Genomic DNA, 19,148 nt, shown 5'->3' on the forward strand with positions numbered 1-19,148 from the left:
CCACCCACACAGCTGCAGAGGTGAGGGTGCAGCACCAGCAACATCCCTGGTCCTCTGCCCATGGTGGGCAGTGGGATGGCTGGGGGAAGCCCCCCTCATCTCCTTGCCCTGTGGCAGCTGCTGCAGGTACACATCCACACCAGGTTGTTTACACCTCTCCCATAAGCTGCTGCTGCTGCTGCTTCTGGGCGACATCAAGTGTCATAAAGAACAGACCGAGGTGGTGGTGGGATGCTAAGGAGGCTGATCGGTATGCGAGTGAGCAGGAGGGTTCTCCCCGGGCATCGGGGCGGCTCCAACAGGGAGCCTCGAAGTTTCCCGAGGCGGGGGGAGCACACTGGATGTGGCTGGAGAGATGATCAGTGCAGGCTGAGACGGGGTGAACCCCTCCACCCCCTCCACAGGCAGCAATGTGGCAGAAACCCCCCTTTGCCCTTCCATGCCCCCAGATTTGCCACTCACCTAGAAGCACCCATGTGCTGGAAAGCCCTCTGCAGCCAAAGCTGGGGAGGGGGGCTTCTTGTAGGGCTGGAAAGGGGGGTGGTGGTGTTGCTCCCACATTGCCTTTTGTTCCCTTCAGACCCTCCCCTTGCCTCTGAATTTTTTTTTTTCCTTTGCGGCATCTCCCGTGCTTGCCAAAAGAATGCACTGGATGGAGCGAGGGAGCGAGCCGGGCGTGCGGGCGTGTGCGCGCCTGTGTGCGCGTGTGTTGCTACTGACTTCATTAAATCAAGCTGTCCCCGAGCTGCAGAGGCGCGGCAGCCTTTAATTTCGGGCAGCCTTGAATTTCGTGGCCCGGCTCTTGCGGGGAAGCCACCATCTCCTTTTGCCAGCTCCGGCCCTGGCAGCCGAGGGCTGAGCATCCCTGCCCACCGCAGGTGGGAGCTCTGCCCACCGTCCCTGCCCGCTGCCCCGGGGAAGCCAACCGATGGGTGACCGGGCTCCTGCAGGCTGCTGAAGATGGAGTCTGGAGGAGGGAGTTGGACACTTGGCTCCAACTAGGCTGGACCACGCTACAACCTGTTCCCCTGGCCTCCCCTCCGTTGCTGTGCTGGGTGCTGTACCAAATTGCGTCTTGCTTTGCGATGGGGTAGATGGAAGGATCTTGGATCCCAGCCCTTTCCCTGGTGGCAGGCAGTCCCCGGACTCGCCTTGCTGGAGGGGGGTTAAAAGGAGAGCGGTGGGAAGGATGTGGCTGGGTTTAACCCCTTGCTTGATGGCAAAAGGTACTTAGTGACCGAGCCACTGCAGCCACTGCAGAGCACGAAGGACGACTCCCTGACCTCCCCACTGCCCGGGTGGTCGTTTTTTGGGGAAGGGGGTTGGAGGCAGCCGGCTGCCTACCGTTCCACAGTGGAGGCGCTGAGCTGGTGCCGCGTTGCCGTCTCTTCTTCTCCATGCGAGTGCCTGCTCCCCCAGAGAGATGGAGGAGACACGGAGCTGAGCACCATCCGGAGAGGAGGAGGGGGCTGTGGTTGGGACTGCGCCCTGCAACCCCCTCCCCCCTCCCCTTCTCATCCCCCCTCTCTGCCGCCTTGGTAGTGCTGCTTTGGCTCACCTGTGTGGTTTGTTTTTTTTTTTTTTTTCCAGGATGGCTCGCTTTGGGGAGGCAGTGGCTGGCAGGCTGGGCTCTGGAGATGGGGACTCTGACCAGAACCGGAGTCGACAAGGACCTTCTGCCCCTGCAGGAGGATCCCCCGGAGGCTTCAAGCAAACCAAAGCGCAGAGAGCCCGGACTATGGCTTTGTACAACCCTATCCCCGTCCGGCAGAACTGCTTCACCGTCAACAGATCGCTCTTCCTCTTTGGGGAAGAGAACATTGTCAGGAAATATGCCAAGAAGCTCATCGACTGGCCATATCCTTTCTGCGTCCCCTGCAAGCCCCCCCCCATTGCTCCCCAGATTTGCCTCAGTGGCCGCCCAGGACACGTGTGTGTGGCACTAGTCGGCAGGTAAGCGCCTGCCTTCTGCTCTCCTTCGGCGTGCGAGGAGGGGTGCCCCATTCCCCGGGGATGCTCTCCTCGCCCTGTTGCTGCTGCTTCCCTTCCCATGCTCCGCTTGGTGCCTCGTGGGGAGCTCAGCACCTTCTTCCTGTGGGGAGCCCCTCAGCCCCTCCTCAGGCTTGGATTTGGAAGCCCCCCCCCCCCCCCCCCCCCCCCCGTGCTGACAAGGATGCCGGTTTAATCCTGCATGGTCTGTGTGCGTGTGCCTGGGGTGGGTTGTGGCCTTTCCTTTGTGCCTCAGTGTCTTGCTGGAGTTTTGCCACCCCTCCCAGAGCCACCCCTCCCTTTGGGACTGGATCCCCCAGGAGCCTACCAGTCTTCAGTCCCTGCTGGGTGATGGCTTTGTCCCCTCTTGTGCCTACCTGTGTGTGCCCTCTTCGCTGCTGATCACACCTGGCAGGGGCACAGCCATCCTCACCCTGCAGTCCCCAGACCCCACTGTGGCAGCTCTAGGAACTGGCTGATCCCTCCCTGCAGCAGATGGGAAGATGCTAATATTCTCTGTATGTGTCCTATGGCCCCTGGTGAGGCTGGCACAAGGGACTGCGTTTTCCCGGGACTCCCCTCCTAGTGCTGGGTGGAGGGTGCTGACCCCCCCCTGCCCCGGCTCCTCCATTCTTTCATACACCTTTGTGCTCTTCTCTCACCTCCCACCCTCCCTGAGGGCGCCCTCTCCAGTGCCCAGCACCGCAGCACACAGCTCCCAGTCAGCCTGGGCTCAGCGCCTTGCTACCCCCCTGAGTTCCCCTCCTGGGCTTTTATACCCCACGAAGGAGCTGAGCCTGAAAACTTCCATGTGGCCACGTTTTGGCTTTAGGACCCTCCCCATACTGTTTTCTGCAGTGGTGATTACATGCAGCTCTTGACACTGCTGCTTTCTCTCCCTGCAACTTGTTGGTTAACTTGCCAGCTCCCCCGGCGGGTGCAGGAAAGCTCACCCCCGTGCCAAGCAGTGATGTCCTGGTGCCAAACAGTGACTCCTTGGTGCCAAACAGCAATTCCTTGGTCTGCTGCAACAGGTAGCTTGGGGAAACCCTCTGGTGAGATGCAGGATGGGTTGCCCACCCTGCTGAGCCATCACCAGGGAGATAGTCCCTTTGTAGCTCTGACATGTCAGGTTGAACTTTGTGGTTCTGGCTGAGAAGCTGCAAATCCCCCAGGCTTCAGGAGGGGGTGACCGAGGTGGGTGAAGGGGCAGCTCAAGGTGGGGATGATTTCTCCATGGCATCTCTAAATCTGCCCCTCCTGGTAGTGCGTGCTGGGTGGGTGGCTGCAGGAGCACAGGTGCAATAGTGAGGACAATGGGGACGTGGCAGCTGGGCTGGGAGCCATGTAGGGCAGTGGCCAGGCCAGCCTGCCTGCTCTCCCAGAACATGCCAAATTATTCACTGTCTCTTTCAGCATGGTGCAGGAGGGCCCTTGCCCTTTTGGCTTTCGTTTAAAGCATGAAGGAGCTGGGGTGGTGCTGCTGGCTTGGCACTCCCTGCGTGGGCTAGGGTCCCGTGCCGGCACAATGTCTCATCTCCAGGCAGCTGCTGTCTCCTAGAGACTCGAGCTTCACCACCATGCAGTAAAAACTCCCCAGCATTATTCTTCCCTGGAATTTGCAATGCATGAGGGATCATTTTATATGTGTGTTTTTTTCCTAGAAGTAAGTGACATATCTCCGTGTGACTGCTGGGAACGGGCGTGCTGCAAGCCTCACCTGTGCCATCTCCTTCTAAAGGAACTCATCCACCCCGCAGCTCCTCTGCCTTCCTTAGAGCTCTCGAGGGCTGCGGTTGGATGAGGCTTTTTGGTGAGGAGTTTGGTGAGGTTGGCCAGGCAATTTGTTCCCATCTTTGTAGTTATAGCCTGGCACACAAAGCTGTTACCTTTTGGTAGGGCCAGGAAAAACGTGTGAGCATTTCAACTGGCTGGCCTGGAGCCTGTGGCATTTCTCCTGGGTGAGGGCAAGGATGGTTTGAGAAGGCAGGCACTGGATTTTGGCCACAATCAGTGAGAGCTTTTGGCCTTGGGAAGGACACGGCCAATGCTGCAGGTTGGAATGGGCATGGCAGTGAGGAAAGCCAAGGGGGCTGGGGTGGAGTGCGGGGAGGAGTGGAGGCTCTTCATCCAGCTCCAGTTGACTAGGTAATAGGGCTAAAAATAACTGGTGATTCAGGCCTGTATATCTGCTGGGTAACTGTATAATTATAACCAGCAGCCTCTGCAGTTTGGCTTCCCAGTGTAAATAGGGATGATGCATGGAGGGGAAGAAAGAGAAATTCAAGAAACTGAAATTGGGATGCAGCTTCATGGGGGCACCAATCTTTGCCTAGTTCTTTGCCCAGTGCATTATCTCCACTGGAGCTGCTCTTTTTACTGGTCCTGCCCAAAATGTGAGGCAGATGCTCTTCTGGCTGTAGGAACACTACTTCTCTTCTTCAGAAACAGCCGGGTCTTGCTTGCTCTCCTCCTGCTGATGGCCAGGTCTTCAGTCCTGATTTCATTTGTTTAGCTGCCTGGAAAGCTGCAATTCAGTTAGCATACAAGATGGGCTGTAGCTCATCTATATCTGCTCCATTCTTCATTCGCTTAATCACATTTGACCTGAATAAGATCCCTCTCCCACCCTAGAAGGACCAGATGACATTGTGTGGCTCTGGCTCTGTCCCCAAGGACAGCCTCTGGCTGAAAGCACTGTACCTGTCCCCCTGGTTTGCAAGGTAGAGAGATGTCTACCCGTTCTCTGGGGACCTTGCTGTTCCTTGCAGCAAGGGCTTTCTCCTATCTCAGCCCTTTAAAAGACCAAATCTGGTGTTGGGCTGGCCAAGAGCAGCCAAGGTGTCTGCACAGTTCCAGTGCACATCCCTGGTTCTACAGGGATGGAGATTTTGCTCCATGGGATGCACACCCTTGTGGACCTGAACCATTTTCCTCAAGGTGACTCCCACTTTGACCCAAGCATCTCTGGTGCTGCATGGTCACTACGATTTGGGTACCCTGGCAGAGTTATGCCCCACCTGGGCAAGCATCTTTTACAGCTTTGCTTTTGCCCAGCCAAGATTTTGGCAGGTGTGGGCTCCCCACAGGAAGAGCTGCACCATGTCATGCCATCCTTGGGCAGCTCCCTGCTTGCACTGCCCAAGAACATCTCTCTCTCTCTTTTTTATTAATAATTTTATTTCCTCCAAAGCTGTTTTCTGTGCTCTTCATTCATCAGATTTTAAAATGAATTTTTTTTTGGGGGGGGAGGAAGGGGGAGGGGCGAGTAGGTGTAATGGCAGGTCCATCTTTTTTGACAGCCGGGGAGAGAGAGGCTGCCTGTCAGATGGTGAATTTAAACAGAGGCAGCTGTTGTCATGGTGACACCAAGTTGCATCCTGTTGCTGTGGCAACCAAAGTTAAAAAACTGATGTTAAGGCAGGAAAATCACATGATGTGGTTCTTTTTTGTTTGGGGTAAAAAAAAAAAAAAAGGAGGAGGAGAGAGATTTGATTTCCAGTTTTTAAGTGCAGGGAGAGGTAGGGGAGAAGGAGAGGCTTCTCCACGGAGCTGCTCACACGTGGCAGGCAGGCGCCCGCACCCCTACGGAGTGGCAGCAGCGTGGGCTCTGCCACGACCAGCTCCTGCCTGGCACTGTCTTTGGTTTAGCCTCGGGTGAAGACCAGATTGCCAAGTTTTGGAATCATAAGCAGCAACATTATGGCTGCAGAGGAGGCATGTCCATGCAGTGAGATTTAGGCAGGCTGAGCGCCTTGCTTGGATGCTCCCTGTGAGCTGTGTGGAGACAAGAGCATGACCCCAAGCCCACAATCATTCTCCTGAGCCTGCTCTGCTCTGTGTAATGAGTGTATAAGAGCTGGTTCATGTTCCGAGTGTGGTGAGAAGATTTGGGTGCTGTTAGCACCCTTGTTCCTCAGGACATTGCATTGTGTCAACCCCAGCAAAGCATGGATGGACCAGGAGCGCTGGGTGGTAGGGTACAGGGATGGGGACAGCCCTGAGAGGATATGGCTCTGTGGCAGCTTTATCTGCTAGGGGAAGATCCCTTATGTCCTCAAAGACCTGCTAGGGAGGTGCTATGGGGTTGGGGAATCCCAGAGCTGAATTAGGACCACTCATTGTCTTTGCTCCATTTAGTGTTGCGGGTTTCTCTTGGAAAACAGCCTTGGAGAGGAGGTGCTGACTTTTCTGCTGGAGAGCTGAGAGCAAGAGGGTGGTGGATGTTGAAGACCACAGGTCTTTGTTCCTGTTACACCATGTCTCTGTGGAGTGGTGGGATTGGGGCCAGCAAGATGAAGTGTACAGATGTAGGAACTGAAGCTCCATCTCATTGACTCCTGGGGAACAGGGAAAGCCCCTTGGTGCAACAGGTCCTGAGGAAGCCTTAGGGACCAGCAGGAAACAGACAAGTTTCTAGGAGATGTTTGAGCTGGGCTGGGTGATGTAGGCAGGGTAAAGGGTTAAATCATTCCCATACTTTTTGCTGGCCCTCTGAGGTAGGCTTCCCCAAGCACCCTTTTGGAGATGTCCATGTGACTTCACTCCTCTGGCTTTTCTGCTCCCTCCCCACCTGTGGAGAAGGCATGGTCAATCAAGCAAAGAGGTGGAGCTCCCAGCCCTCACCTACATCTGTGGTGTATCTCACATCCAGTCTCTTGAGGAAGTTGCATCAGTGTTCTATCAGCAACATAAATTCATCTTCAGGGCTTGGAGCTGGCCACACTCCCTGCACTAGCAGTGCAGATCTTGGTTGGCTGGCTTTTGCTCCTGGCTGGGGAGAGAGCTGAAGAAGGGGGATCACAGCTGGAGGCAAGGATCCACCAGTGGCTGGTCATCTCCTTAGTGCTCCCTGACTGCTCCTACCAGACCCACCTTGGAGCTCCACCTTCAGGCATTGGATTAGCCCACAATGCCTACTCTGGATGAGCTTAGAGTATGGGTATGAGTCCAGGGATGGTCTACATGTCCTGGAGGGTACTTTCCCCACCTTAAACACACTGGGAGGGAAGTGTGGAGCTGCAGGTGTGGTGTGCACTGAGATCAGCCAAGTTGCTAAGGAAACAAGTCAACGGTACAGGGGAGAGAGTGTTGGGGAAAGGAGATAAATCAATAAGAAAACCTATTTTTATCGGCTCCCTAATGATCCTCCAGAAGCCAGACGAAGGAGGAGGAGAAGGCTGGAGGGTTTCCATTGCTGGGCTCAGAGAGAGGCGAGTGCTACCCTGAATTTTGGGTGGCTGGAAGGTTGTGTAATTAGACATCTAATGAGAGAAGAAACAAAGGATTAATAGAGCATTGTCTGTCAGTCTCCAGCCTTGATCTGGGAGGATGCTTGCTTGATAGGAGTGGATAAAATCTCCCCTGGTTCAGCCAGATGTTCCTGCTGTCCCTTGTGGAGGGTTTTCTTAACCTTTACCTCCCCAAACCTGGCAGATCTGGAGCTACAGGAACTTGTTTCCATAGGGTTGATGCCTTGCAGCTCTCACCCAGCTTGAGATGTGATAACCTAGGCTTGGATCTTTGGGAAAACTGAGCCACTGGGGTTGGGACAGTCACTTTTGGGCAGTGTCCTCATGCTTGGCGTTTGTTCTATTTCACTCAAACTTGATACCTGCTGACCCACATGCCACACACTTGCTGGAGGTGGAGCAAGGACAGGGTCCCATGCTGGGGCTGTGACAGATGTGCAGTGTCCTCATGTTGGCAATCTAGATGTTGAAGCCACTAAGGAACTATGGATGTGAGCTGAGCCATTAGAGGTGGTCCTGAGCCCCTCAGCCACTGCTGCGCAGGGCTCATTTTTTGCTGGCTTTGGAGAATTTGGGTTTTTCCCACCTGAGCGTTTCTCTCATGGGACTATGGGAGGGAGATGCCAGTCAGAGTGAGGAGGAATGCCAGGTGCTCGTCGGGGTTAGCGGTGCTGGGGCGGACGGACGGACGCGCCGTGCTGGTTCCACACTTCTCATCTAGGCTACTGTGCCTAGTGCCTGGGGAGCTGGCTGCGCCACCCTCTAACGCCCTGCCTGCTGTTCAACCTCTGGTAATTGCTCGCCGACTTTCAGGAAAATGAAACAAAAAAGACCCCAATAAGGCTGCTGGCACAGGGCCAGGCACCGTGAGCTACGTACTGGCTCCAGAGTGTGGCCAGAGCAGGGAAGCAGGGAAAGTGTGTGGTTTTTGTAGGAGTATTCAATGAAATCCTCACTTGATTTCAACCTCAGGGGAAAACTTTTAGGGGTCTGGCCTCCCCTCGAGCATGGGGAGCCGCTTGTGATGTGTACCAGGCTGGCACCAAGGTGTGAGCCAGCAGCAGCCAGCTCTGCAGCGTGCTCTCTCTTCTGGTTTGCCTTTAACTTAGCAATCATTAATTTCATTGAGTGGCCTTTTAAATGCCTTGGCTGGATCTTGCCTGGCTCTTCTCCCTACCAGGCTAAATACATCCCAGCTCCTGCTGGCGTTCCTTGGCTGCCCATCCTAGCCAACTCTCCAGGGACCTGCTCTGATGCCATGGTTCCCACCCTGCCCACGTGCCACAGCAAGCATAGGGTCAGTGCTGCCAGGGTTGCTGCCGCTGGCATCGCTTCATGGTTTCCAGTTTCCAATGCTTGTGGCCAGCACTGGTATGTCTTCTCTTGCTCAGGGGCCCAGGGCCACTGGTTTAAAGCAGCTTGCTGTAGTCAGCAGCTTTGGTGGCCAAAAGGTAAGGCTGCAAAAGAGAAAATCATCCCTTTTCCCGGGGTGATGGCATGGGCTTCTATCACCTGCTGACCTGAGCAGGGCAAACCTGAAGCTGTTGAGTCTGGAGTGGTAGAGAAGGGCTCATCCAGGGCACTGGTCTCCATGTTGGCTTGGGTCAGTGGAAACATGGATGATTTCTTCATAAGCAAGTCTCTCCCAAGTGGGATCCCATCTGCCTTCTACAGACATGAGCCTTGGGAATGTAGCAATCCTCTCCTGAGTTGGCAGCTGATGCCAGTTGTGACAGTAGTAGAGCTGTAGTGCTTTGGCATGGAGGGAGTAGAGGAGGAGTGTGCTGCATGCTGATGAATCTTATCTCATTTCATTATTGAGGACAACAGGGCTTTTGTTGCAAAGATGTGGTGAAGATGGATGGGAAGTTGGAAAAATATGGCCATCCTGTCATTTGAAAGTGCTTTGTTTTCCGGGCTTGGCAGTGGGCCCGGCAGGAGAAGGGAGCTCCACACCCCTCTGAATCAAAAGGCTGGAGAGAGCTGAGTTTAAGGTGCTTTCCAGACCTTTCCTCCACTCACTCAGGTTCTCAGGTGCTAGCATCTGCGGCCACTTGTCCTGGCATGGGGTTGCTCCTGGAGAAGGATGCCTAAGCCCTATACATGGCTGTAGGATTTAGAATGCTTCTAAAGGTCCAACCAGATCCTATTGATAAGTTGCTGCTACCTCTTGGGGTCTTGCTGAAGCGTGGCTGAGCTGGGATGTCTCCATAGGGAATTTCTACTTTGCCTGAACAGAAGCTTTGGTGTCATCAGTGGCTTGAGTTGTGAATGCTCATCCTGGTGCTCTGTGGCTCCTAGCACTGCCTGGGCTCACTCTGCTCCCCATAGGGTGCTTGGCAAGGGATCCTCAGTTCCCAGGGCACATCCACCTTGACAACACAGCGCACATGGTGGGCTGGTCAAGGTCAGATCCCTGGCACCTGCAAGGGATGCTTCATCCTCCTCAGGCTGGTGCCTCCCATGGGGATGCTTTAGAACCAGAGCTGCTGATAGCCCATGGCACCTGTGCTCTCCAACTCCACATCCTGCTGATGCGTGATGGAAGAAAGAAGGCAAACAGCAGCGCTGTAACATGCATGGACATACCAGCCCTGGCCATCAGCATGCCATGACAGGGAGAGCCTCCCTGACACTGCCAGGGACCATGACAAACCCTTTTCCAGCCTAGGCAGAGCGTGGTTGTCCACCTTCATGCTTGTGTCCATCTTTTGGACTCCCTCCACAAGTAGCGTCTCTCTCCGAAGAGAGTTCACAGCCTGTCAAAGGCTGTTGGTTAATGTCTCATGAACTTGTGAAGGAGGTGATGAGGCTCAGCAGGTCTCTGGTTTTCTTGTCATCCCTCTCATTTCCAAACAGTACCAAGGTGGGCTTCATCCTCCTGCCTAGGAGCAGCAGGTGGTGTATGCTGGGCTATGTATATGCATGTTCCTGTGGGGAAAGCCATGGTGGTGGCTAACAAGAAGGTGAAACCAAGGAGAGAGAGGAAGTGGGTTGGTGGGTTGAAGATGTCATCCATCTCTTCTCTGCTCCTTAACTCTCCTTCTACTCCTTTTGAGTACATGATCCTGGCGACCATCATTGCCAACTGCATCGTGCTGGCCCTTGAGCAGCATCTCCCTGAGGATGACAAGACACCCATGTCACGGAGATTAGTAAGTTCCCCACGTCTGTCCCTCTCTGCCCAGTGTTTGGTGGGGACTGGTGGGTAAGGGGCGTCACCCTGTTCTACCAGCCAATTTCTTCTGGGTTTAGGGTGGTAGGGCAGGAAGCTTCCTTTGGGACCAGCTCCTCCAGCCTTCCTGAGGCTGCTGTCATGCACTCCTCCTCCACTGAAAGAGTTCAGGAAGGTTTAAGCTCCTTAAAAAGTGGGGAAGGGAAGGGGGACTGGCCAACTTGAGTGAGTCATAGCCACCCTTTTTTATTTCTGTGGTTGGTGCTGGCTGAGGAAGGGCTGGGAAAGTTCTCAGAGGGGAGAGGATGGGTCCAGGGAAGGTGGGATGGGATGTGAGTTGGGTCAGTATGAAATGGCTGGTGCCGTTTGCCCCCACTCTTCCCTTCTCTCTACTAATGCTAGAGGGGTTGGAACTAGATGATCTCCAACCCAACCCACTCTATGAATCTGTGAGTCTCACTGTGTGCCTGGTTTCCCTCCGGCAGGAGAAGACAGAGCCTTACTTCATTGGGATTTTCTGCTTTGAGGCCGGGATTAAGATCGTGGCTCTGGGGTTCGTTTTCCACAAGGGCTCCTACCTGCGCAACGGCTGGAACGTCATGGACTTCATCGTGGTCCTCAGCGGGTGAGTCAGGCCCTGCTCAGCTTGGGCAGCTGGGCACAGGGGCTTGTCCTAGTGGAGCCACAAGCTCCAGGATGTGGGGCAAGGCCCTGGTTAGCTGTTGTTGGTGGTGTTTCCTCATCCCGGTGAGGGAGGGGAGGATGATTCCTTAGGCTGTAGGCTCCTGTGTGGCTTGGCTGTGGGCTGCTGATGGTTGTTTCCTCATTGGGTGAGAAGGGCTGGCTCTGAAGATGTCATGTAAAGCTTTCCTCAGCTGGTAGCCTGGCATCTGTCACCTGTTTGGGCATGGGATGAGGTGAGGAGCATGGCCTGGTAAGCAACTGGACATGGTCTGGGAGAGGTTTTGATCAAACCCTACTTGTGGAGGAAGAAAATCTCTTCTCTTGCCTTCCAAGCACTTTCCACCCTTGGCCTGGTGCTGGGGATTTAGAAATGAGGTCTGGGTGGGGCTGCATTCCCAGGTGATGCTCACTCAGCATCCCAGCATGCAGCAGTGATGCTGGGGGTGGTAGCACACAGAGCTTCACGGGCACTGGTGGTGTCACCTGCCAGGGATGTGGCCCAGATTTGAGTCCTGCTTGTGGTGTGCTGGGCTGTGCTGGTGACATAGAAACGAGCCGAAGAATTTGAGCTTGTGTTAGCCAGACAGTGGCAATTGGCTGGAGGAGAAACCCCCCAGAGTGACCTTCCTGGGGCCTTGCTGTGTGTGGGGCAGAACTGGTGTCTGCAGCCACTAAGGGACCCTGGAGAAGGAGTGCCTGGCTTGTGGCAGTTGTTTTTGCATGCTGATGGAAACGCTGCGTTCAGAGGAGCTGGTCTGATGCGTACAAACAGATGGTCTCTGTGGATCTCTGAGCACTTCATGAGCTCTGCTGGGTGCAGAGCAGCTGCAGGGCTGTCTGGGAAACTGAGGCATGGGAGCCATGCAAGATACCTGGGGTGTCTCCTGAGTTGCTTGATGCACAGTCCTGTCACTTGGCTCGCACAGTGGCAGCACCACATGGGATGTGACACCTGTTTGGGCATTTGGAGGAGGAAGGGAGATGCTGAGCCTGGTTCTGCCAGAGATGTGACCATGATTGCTGCTTGTCCAGTGTGGAGAGGTGCAGGTTGGGAATGTGTTTGACACAAGGTTGCTGAGAGCATGACTGGGAATGTTTTGACTCCCTCAGTCCAATGTGGACCTGGATGGCCTTGCTGGGAGGTGGAACCATGTCTGAGGGTGAAGGCAAGGTGTCTTGGTGTGCTTCTTGGTGGGCAGCAAAGAGGCTGCCTGTGTGCAATGCAGCCATTGCACAGGATGCTGCTGGCTCTTCTGCATCTGCAAAGTGTCTCTCATGGGAGGGCTCGGTTGCCGGGTGTGCTTGGTGATGTGAGGACACCAACTGGGCACAGCAGCTGGGCTGGGCTAAGATGGTCCTATAACTGGTCACAACTCTGAGGACAGTAAGCACATGTATCACCCTTGGTAGCAAAAAGAAGGGATGTCTTGATCTGACTGTGCAGCTGCAGGGCTGGGCTAGGTGTGTGGAAAGTAGGCAGATGGCTTGGAAATGCCCATTGGTGTCTCCTGACCCTGGCATTCTCTGGGGCTTGGGCCAAGAAGAATCAGTGGGATGGCACAGGAAGCTCACTGTGGACCTCTCTGTGCCCTCCCCATGGTTCTGGGCAAGCTGACTGTAACCGAGCCGGTGCTGAGTCAGCGCTCAGCAATTACTCACTCACTAAAGCCTCGCCAGCTCCTTTCACTGCTGTGCCGGGCTGGGCCCCATGCCAAGGAATCAACTGACCATGAAGGACTGTTAATGCCCTGCCAGCCACCCTGCAGGAGGTGCCCAGGTCCCACTGAACCCACTGGTTATGGGACACAATCCTCTGGGATCTGCTTTGTCTCTGTCACCTTCCTTGCATCCTGATGTTTTCTCCAGAGGGATGAAACCTTCTCCAACAAATGCCTGGTTACTCATCAGCTCTCCCTGAGCAGAGCCAGTGCATGCTGGGATGGGGTCACCAGGCTTCCAGGGCTAATTGTGTTGTATGATGGGTGGAGGAGGCAGGAATTTACTCCTGGACCAGTTTAAGGGGGGATTGGGTCGCTGTGAGTTAGGTTGGACCAGGTCACTGGCTGCTCTCTGCTGTTGAGCTCTTGCTTTTGCCTTGGCGTGCTGACAAAGCTGGTGTTTCTCAGCACTATGGTTGCACCCCCCTTGCAAGCAAATCCTGCCTGTTTGATCTGCTGAACTACTGGCAAATTTCTTCAGCAAATAATCCTTGGCTGGCAAATGACTTGCAAACAGCTTGTGGGAGAGGGTTTGCGCTTGGCGGTTCACGCTGCGTCAGTTGCGTAAGGTGGGTGGTGAAGGCTGCATGGGGAATATGTGTGGCTGGTGGGTTCAGGATCATCTTCAAGGGCTAAAAACTTCATACCTGATTCGTGTGTGAGTGTCTGGACAGAGACTATCAAGCTTGGGAGAATTAACAGTCATTGGGATCTTGTTGCTACCCAGCAAGAGGCAGCAGCTGTGGAGGAAGGGACGTTGTGAGTGTCAGCGGTGTAGGATAGTGCTCTCCTCAGGATGTGCTGACTGGGTTGGGATGCTGATACATCCCATGATGATGGACCAGAGAGGCTATCCATGTGAACAGGACACACTTCCCATGGGCTCAGAGGGAGCTAGCATGATCCTTGCTGGTCATTGTCTCTACAAGAGTATCACAGGGTATTACTCTCCCTTTCTGGACTTATACAGTGGGAGAAGTGGCATTGGGGTTGCAGACACCACCTTGGGCTTTCCACGAGCAGTGGGATTCCCTGGGCATGTTCTTCCTGGTGTAAATTAGCCTAATGAGGGGCTGGTGCTGTGAGCGGCCTCCTGGGACCCCATGGAGGAATGGATGGCACTTCTTTGGGTTCAGCTTCTTCCGTCAATAAATCCAGATTTTTCATCTCGGTGGAAATCAACACCCACTTAAAACTCCCTGATGCTCAGGCTTCCACTGGGGAACTAATAGGCACATTTGTAAATCCACTCTGTTTATAACCTGTGGTTTCCAAATCATCATTGCTGCCTGAAAAAAACAGCCCTCTTCTCCCCCAGCTAAAATACTTTAATCAAAAAATGTGAATAAAATACCATAACTTGTTCTGAGGTAGAGCCAAGGAAGGGAACATCTGAGTTTCCCCTGGGCTTTGGGGATGTAACCTGGGACAGGTTGCCCAGGGAGATTGTGGATGCCCCTTCCCTGGGCTAAGTTGGACAGGGCCTTGAGCACCTTGATCTAGTGGAAAGTGTCCTTGCCCATGGCAGAGGGGTTGGAACTACATTATCTTTGAGGTCTCTTCCAACCCAAACCATTCTATGATTCATTGATGCTTGCCTTGCCTAGAGCTGGACTTGTGACCTGCTCAGTGCTGTGTGTCCTGGACTAAGAAAGGGGAAAACTGCTCAGAAATGCTTTGAAAAGGCAGCAGGAGCTTGATGACCTCTTAATTGGTGGTCCTGAGAAGGACCTTCAGCCATCAGCAAGTGGAGCATCAGCTCCTTGATCCCCAGGTGCTATTAGTATCATGAATAGAGGGTGAGTATCCTGATCCAGCCCACCTTGTTCTATACCATATTTGAAGGAGTTCCTGGGACAAAAGGGGTTAAACTCCCTCTGCAAAATATATCCAGGTGGGTGTGTGCTTCACACACTCCAGTGCCTGAGCATCATAGCACCGCGCTGGCTTTTTTTATCGCAGTTGCAGCAGTAATACAATAACACCTTACGTGAGAGGGGAAGGGGTGGGGGGAACACTCCTAACAATGGGGGGAGAACAAAATCCAAATGGAAATGAAAAGGCCCTTGTGAAGTTGTGCTGCTCAGGAGCTGGGGAAGCAGCAGCTGTAAACCCAGGATAAATACAGCGGGGTCTCTAAAAGGAAGAGCTGGCATCAGGGTTGGATATTTTTTTGGAGGCTTTAATAGCAGCTGCTACACCTGGATGCCTTCTGTGAAGCCCTTGAGGCATGGTGGTTTTCATTAAGGGATTTTGTGGGGTGGAGCATGGCCAACAGAAGATAGGAACGAATGATCACCGGCACCATGCCCTTAGCAAACCCTCAGCCGACCAGACGGGCACCAGCCCATGCTGGCAAAGGAAAGCCAGACTCTCCAAGCCTGCATGGCTGGCCCCAAACCCAAAGTTCTCTCTGCAAAGACAAAAGACAGTCATGAGTCCAGCCTCTCCTTCTGACCTCCTGATGAAATCCTGCACGCACTTGTGCCCAGATTTTCGGCTGTGGCTGGGGTGAAGCAGCTCCTGGGAGTCTGCTTCCCTCTTTGCTTCAGGGTTGCAGTGTGAGCATGGGGATGAGGAGGGCAGGTTGTTCTTTGATATGGTGCTGCCTGGATTTTGGAATGATTGTCCTGGAAGGTACCTGATGTCCTTTTCATAGTCCCCCTGGGCTCCCCCATGGCAGGAATAAAGATATTTTGCCCTCTGATATTTACTGCACCTCATGCAACCCAAGTTCTGAGTGTTTTAGGTGGTCTTTTAGACTCAGACATACAGAAATGGAGAGGAGGTCCTTGAACAGGCAGTGGCACAGGTTGCCCAGGGAAGTGATGGAGTCCCCATCCCTGGAGGGATTGAAAAGATGTGTAGAGGGTGGTGCTGAGGGATATGGTTTAGTGGTGACCTGGCACTGCTGGATTAACAGCTGGACTCAATGATCTTAAAAGTCTTTTCCAAGCAGAACAATTCTATGATTCTGTGAGCACTCACAGGCTGCACCCCGTCGTGGTTTGGGGTACTGGCCCCAGCAGCATGCCTGCCACCCTGTGTCCGTGTGTGCTGGGAGCAGGCTCGACCCCCAGTGCTGACACCTGCCTTTTGCTGTCTGAGGGAGGACAGCACACCACCAGGCAAGGAAGTCTGGGGGAGTGGATTCAACGATTGGGGCACAAGCACAGCATCCCAACAGGATTATGCTGCTGGAGTGTGTTCTACTGCCAGGGGTGCGGCCCTATAGGGTAAACCAGTAAAGAGGCAACCCCAAATACAAAAGCAGAAACACTGAGCTCCTGAAAGATGTCCAGAGAAAGGCAACAAAGCTGGGAAAGCATCTAGAGAACAGATCTGCTGCAGCTAAGGGAACTGGGATTGTTTAGGCTGGAGAAAAGGAGGCTGCTCTCTGCAACTCTCTGAAAGGAGGTTGTAGTGAGGTGGAGTTTGGTCTCTTCTTCCAAGGAACGAGTGATAGGATGAGAGAAAATGGCCTGAAATTGTGCCAGGGGAGGTTAGGTTTGGATATTAGGAAATATTTCTCTCCTGAGAGAGTGGTCAGGCATCGGAACAGGCTGCCCAGGGAGGTGGTGGAGTCACTATCCCTGGAGGTATTCAAGAAATGAAGAAATGTTTGGACACAGCACTTTGGGACATGGTTTAATGGCCATGGTGGTGTTAGACTGGCTGAGGGAGTCAATGATCTTCAAGGTCTCTTCCAACCCAAACAATTCTATGAGTCTGTGATTCTATCACACCAGACAAAATGTCTTTTCTCTTTTTTTTTTTTTTTTTTTTTTTTTTTACGTCTTCCCTTCTTATTCTTTCATGAACAGTGTTGGTCTCTGACCTGATGCCTACCCCATCTCCCACCCCCTTCCCAGCTCTTTTCTTCCAGGACAATCAGTAAAGTGTTTGGTCTTTCGTTTGGATGAATAATTAATTCCCCAGCTTTGTGAATGATTCATGTGCCATATGCCACGGCAACAGGACGTGCCTGACATCGGCACCTGATACAAAGGGCGGTGCTGTTTCCCTGGCCTAGGGAGAGGATGGCATGAGGGAAAAGGGAGCTAAGGGGACATGGAAGGACCTCTGAGCAGGTATAGCCACAGCTCTGGCTTTAGGGGGAGACAGGCATCTTGCCTTCCCCTTGCACACAATCTGGCCCACATGATGCTCATGTGCTTCACCCTGTCCTTCCCAGCTCCTCTTCCCTGGTGGCTGGGAGTGAGTCAGTCCCTCCTACGTGGCTGCTAGTTCCCAGAGACATTGTCACCTCTCCCAGGCAGCCCTCCACCCCATGTGGTCCCCAGAAGCTACTGTCACAGCCCTTACAGGGCTCCCAGACTGGGGTGAATCTCTTGTCCTCCAGTGGGAGCCTTGGGCCAAGCTGCAAAGTCCCCATGTACTGTTTCTTTGTGCTGCCATGGGCAGAGGTGTCCTGGGGTAAAAGCCTGGCTCAGAGATTGGGGAAAAGAGTTATTTTCCACCACATCCTCACCCAGGATTGGTTGGATGTCCCTGGAGTCCCAGACCACTCCTTTGGCATGGATTCAGACAGCTGCTGCTGTGGTCCATGACTGCCTGTGCTATGTTTTCTTGTAGGGCTGGCTCACCGACCTCCCACTAATGAATGACTTCAGGTTTGCACCAGGCCTTGTAACGTGCAAGAGCAATTTCACCACCATCATCTCCCCCTGCCAAATCCTGCGTCTGCCAAGGGGTGTTGTAGGGGACAGAGGTGGGACAGAGGTGTGAGGTCACAGGGTGCAGGTGGGATGCTTCCTCAATGCACCAAAGCCTGGAGGCTTCCCTAGAAAGAGGTGGCCTTGTGGGATCATTTCAACCCTGAGATCAAAAGCTAGTGAAGGCAGATTTTGCTGTTTGCCCTCACCACACCTCACAGGGAGATATTAGTGACCACTTAAGGGCTCTCAAAGCTGCCATGGAAGATGGGATCAGCAGCTTTGCAGCACTGCCATCCACTTGTGTCATGGCCCCAAAACCTAGAAAAAGAAAGCAAAGAAGATGGAGGCTTTGAGGTTGCTCTGAACTGTGCTGAGGACAGGGCTTGGACCCAGTATTCCTGTCCCTTGGCATACCCAAAGCAGGACCACTACCTTCTGCTGGGGCATGCTCAGAGTGGGTAATCTGATCCTTCTGGCCCTGCCTTGAGGAGGGTTTGGACCTCAGAGTACATGCTGCTACTCGTGATACTATCGGCAGAGAGGGGAGGGATCGATTGAGCAGCAGCAAAGGGCAGAATGGGGTAAATCCATCAGGTAACTCACTTTCTGTGAGCTGTCTGACCAGTCTATTAATTATGAAGTAGTCTCCCTCACAGAGTCAGGTGGCAGTGCAAGCCTTCAGGGGCCTTTCCACTTAATTATAAATATTAATTTGCACATCAGCCAGCCAGCTAGCCAGCACCCTCCCTGCCCCAGATTTTGAGCTGAGATAAGTCTGTCTCAGCCCAACCCTCCCTCCACCCAGCATACCCCAGATGGTCCATCTGCGTGTGCCTCTGCAGTGGTCCCTGATGGAAATGGCTGAGGGATGATCAGTTTGGGATGAGGGGGAATGAATCCCAGGGTTGATCTGACCTTTAAGGGCTAAGGAGCTAAGGGACGTGGTCTAGCAGTTGTGTACAAAGAGATATTAGGTTATGGCTGGGCTTGATGACCGTAAGGTCTTTTCCAACCATAGTGATTCTGTGAGTCACTATCCTAGGAGTTGTTTAAAAGCCATATAGATCTGGTACTGAGGCACATGGTTTAGTGATGACCTGGCAGTACTGGGTTGATGATCTTAAAGGTCTTTTCCAACCAAAATGATTGTATGTGGCCTGAGCTGTGCGGGCTGTCCCCAAGGGCTGAGGCTTCAGGGCTGATGGTGACAGAGATGGGAGTGGGTGCAATGCACATCCCCTGGCATGGGCAGAAGAGGCATGGAGGGGTGCTGTAACACGTGATGGTGCCCGGATTTAGTGCTGGGTCTGTGCTAGTAAAAAGGCTTTGTGTGGGCTGGGTCATCAAGCTTCACTCATGGTTCATTCTTCCAAGTCTCAAAGAGCAGAGAGTCATTCTAAATGTGATTTTTCTTTTTTTTTTTTTTTTTTTTTTTTCCCACTCTGGAGAAGAAACCCATAGGAGCAGGTCTTCACCTGGAGGTGAAGGCATGCACTTTGCTCAGCTTCTGAGAGCTGGAGCGCAGCGCCTGAGGGTTGAGCATTGCTCTCCAGCAGCCACCCCAAAAGCCTGCAGGTGCAGTGGGCCTGGCAGGAGCTTGCCCTTAATTCAAGAGCCTGGAAAGAAATAAAATAGAATAATCATCCTGGTT

The 19,148-nt window shown here is 53.5% G+C and overlaps 1 protein-coding gene across 1 annotated transcript in view; it reads left to right on the forward strand.

Annotated features, from left to right (window-relative positions):
• The first annotated feature begins 1,590 nt into the window (after positions 1-1,590).
• CACNA1E (calcium voltage-gated channel subunit alpha1 E) overlaps positions 1,591-19,148 on the forward strand; it is a 105,105-nt gene continuing 87,547 nt past the window's right edge. The window contains exons 1-3 of the mRNA XM_054384678.1: positions 1,591-1,857; positions 10,291-10,396; positions 10,902-11,041. Of these exons, the coding sequence (XP_054240653.1) occupies positions 1,592-1,857; positions 10,291-10,396; positions 10,902-11,041 (512 nt within the window). The 5' untranslated portion in view covers position 1,591. The remainder of the gene's footprint in view (positions 1,858-10,290; positions 10,397-10,901; positions 11,042-19,148) is intronic.

Source organism: Indicator indicator, chromosome 10 (genome assembly GCF_027791375.1).
Source record: "Indicator indicator isolate 239-I01 chromosome 10, UM_Iind_1.1, whole genome shotgun sequence".
NCBI lineage: Eukaryota > Metazoa > Chordata > Aves > Piciformes > Indicatoridae > Indicator > Indicator indicator.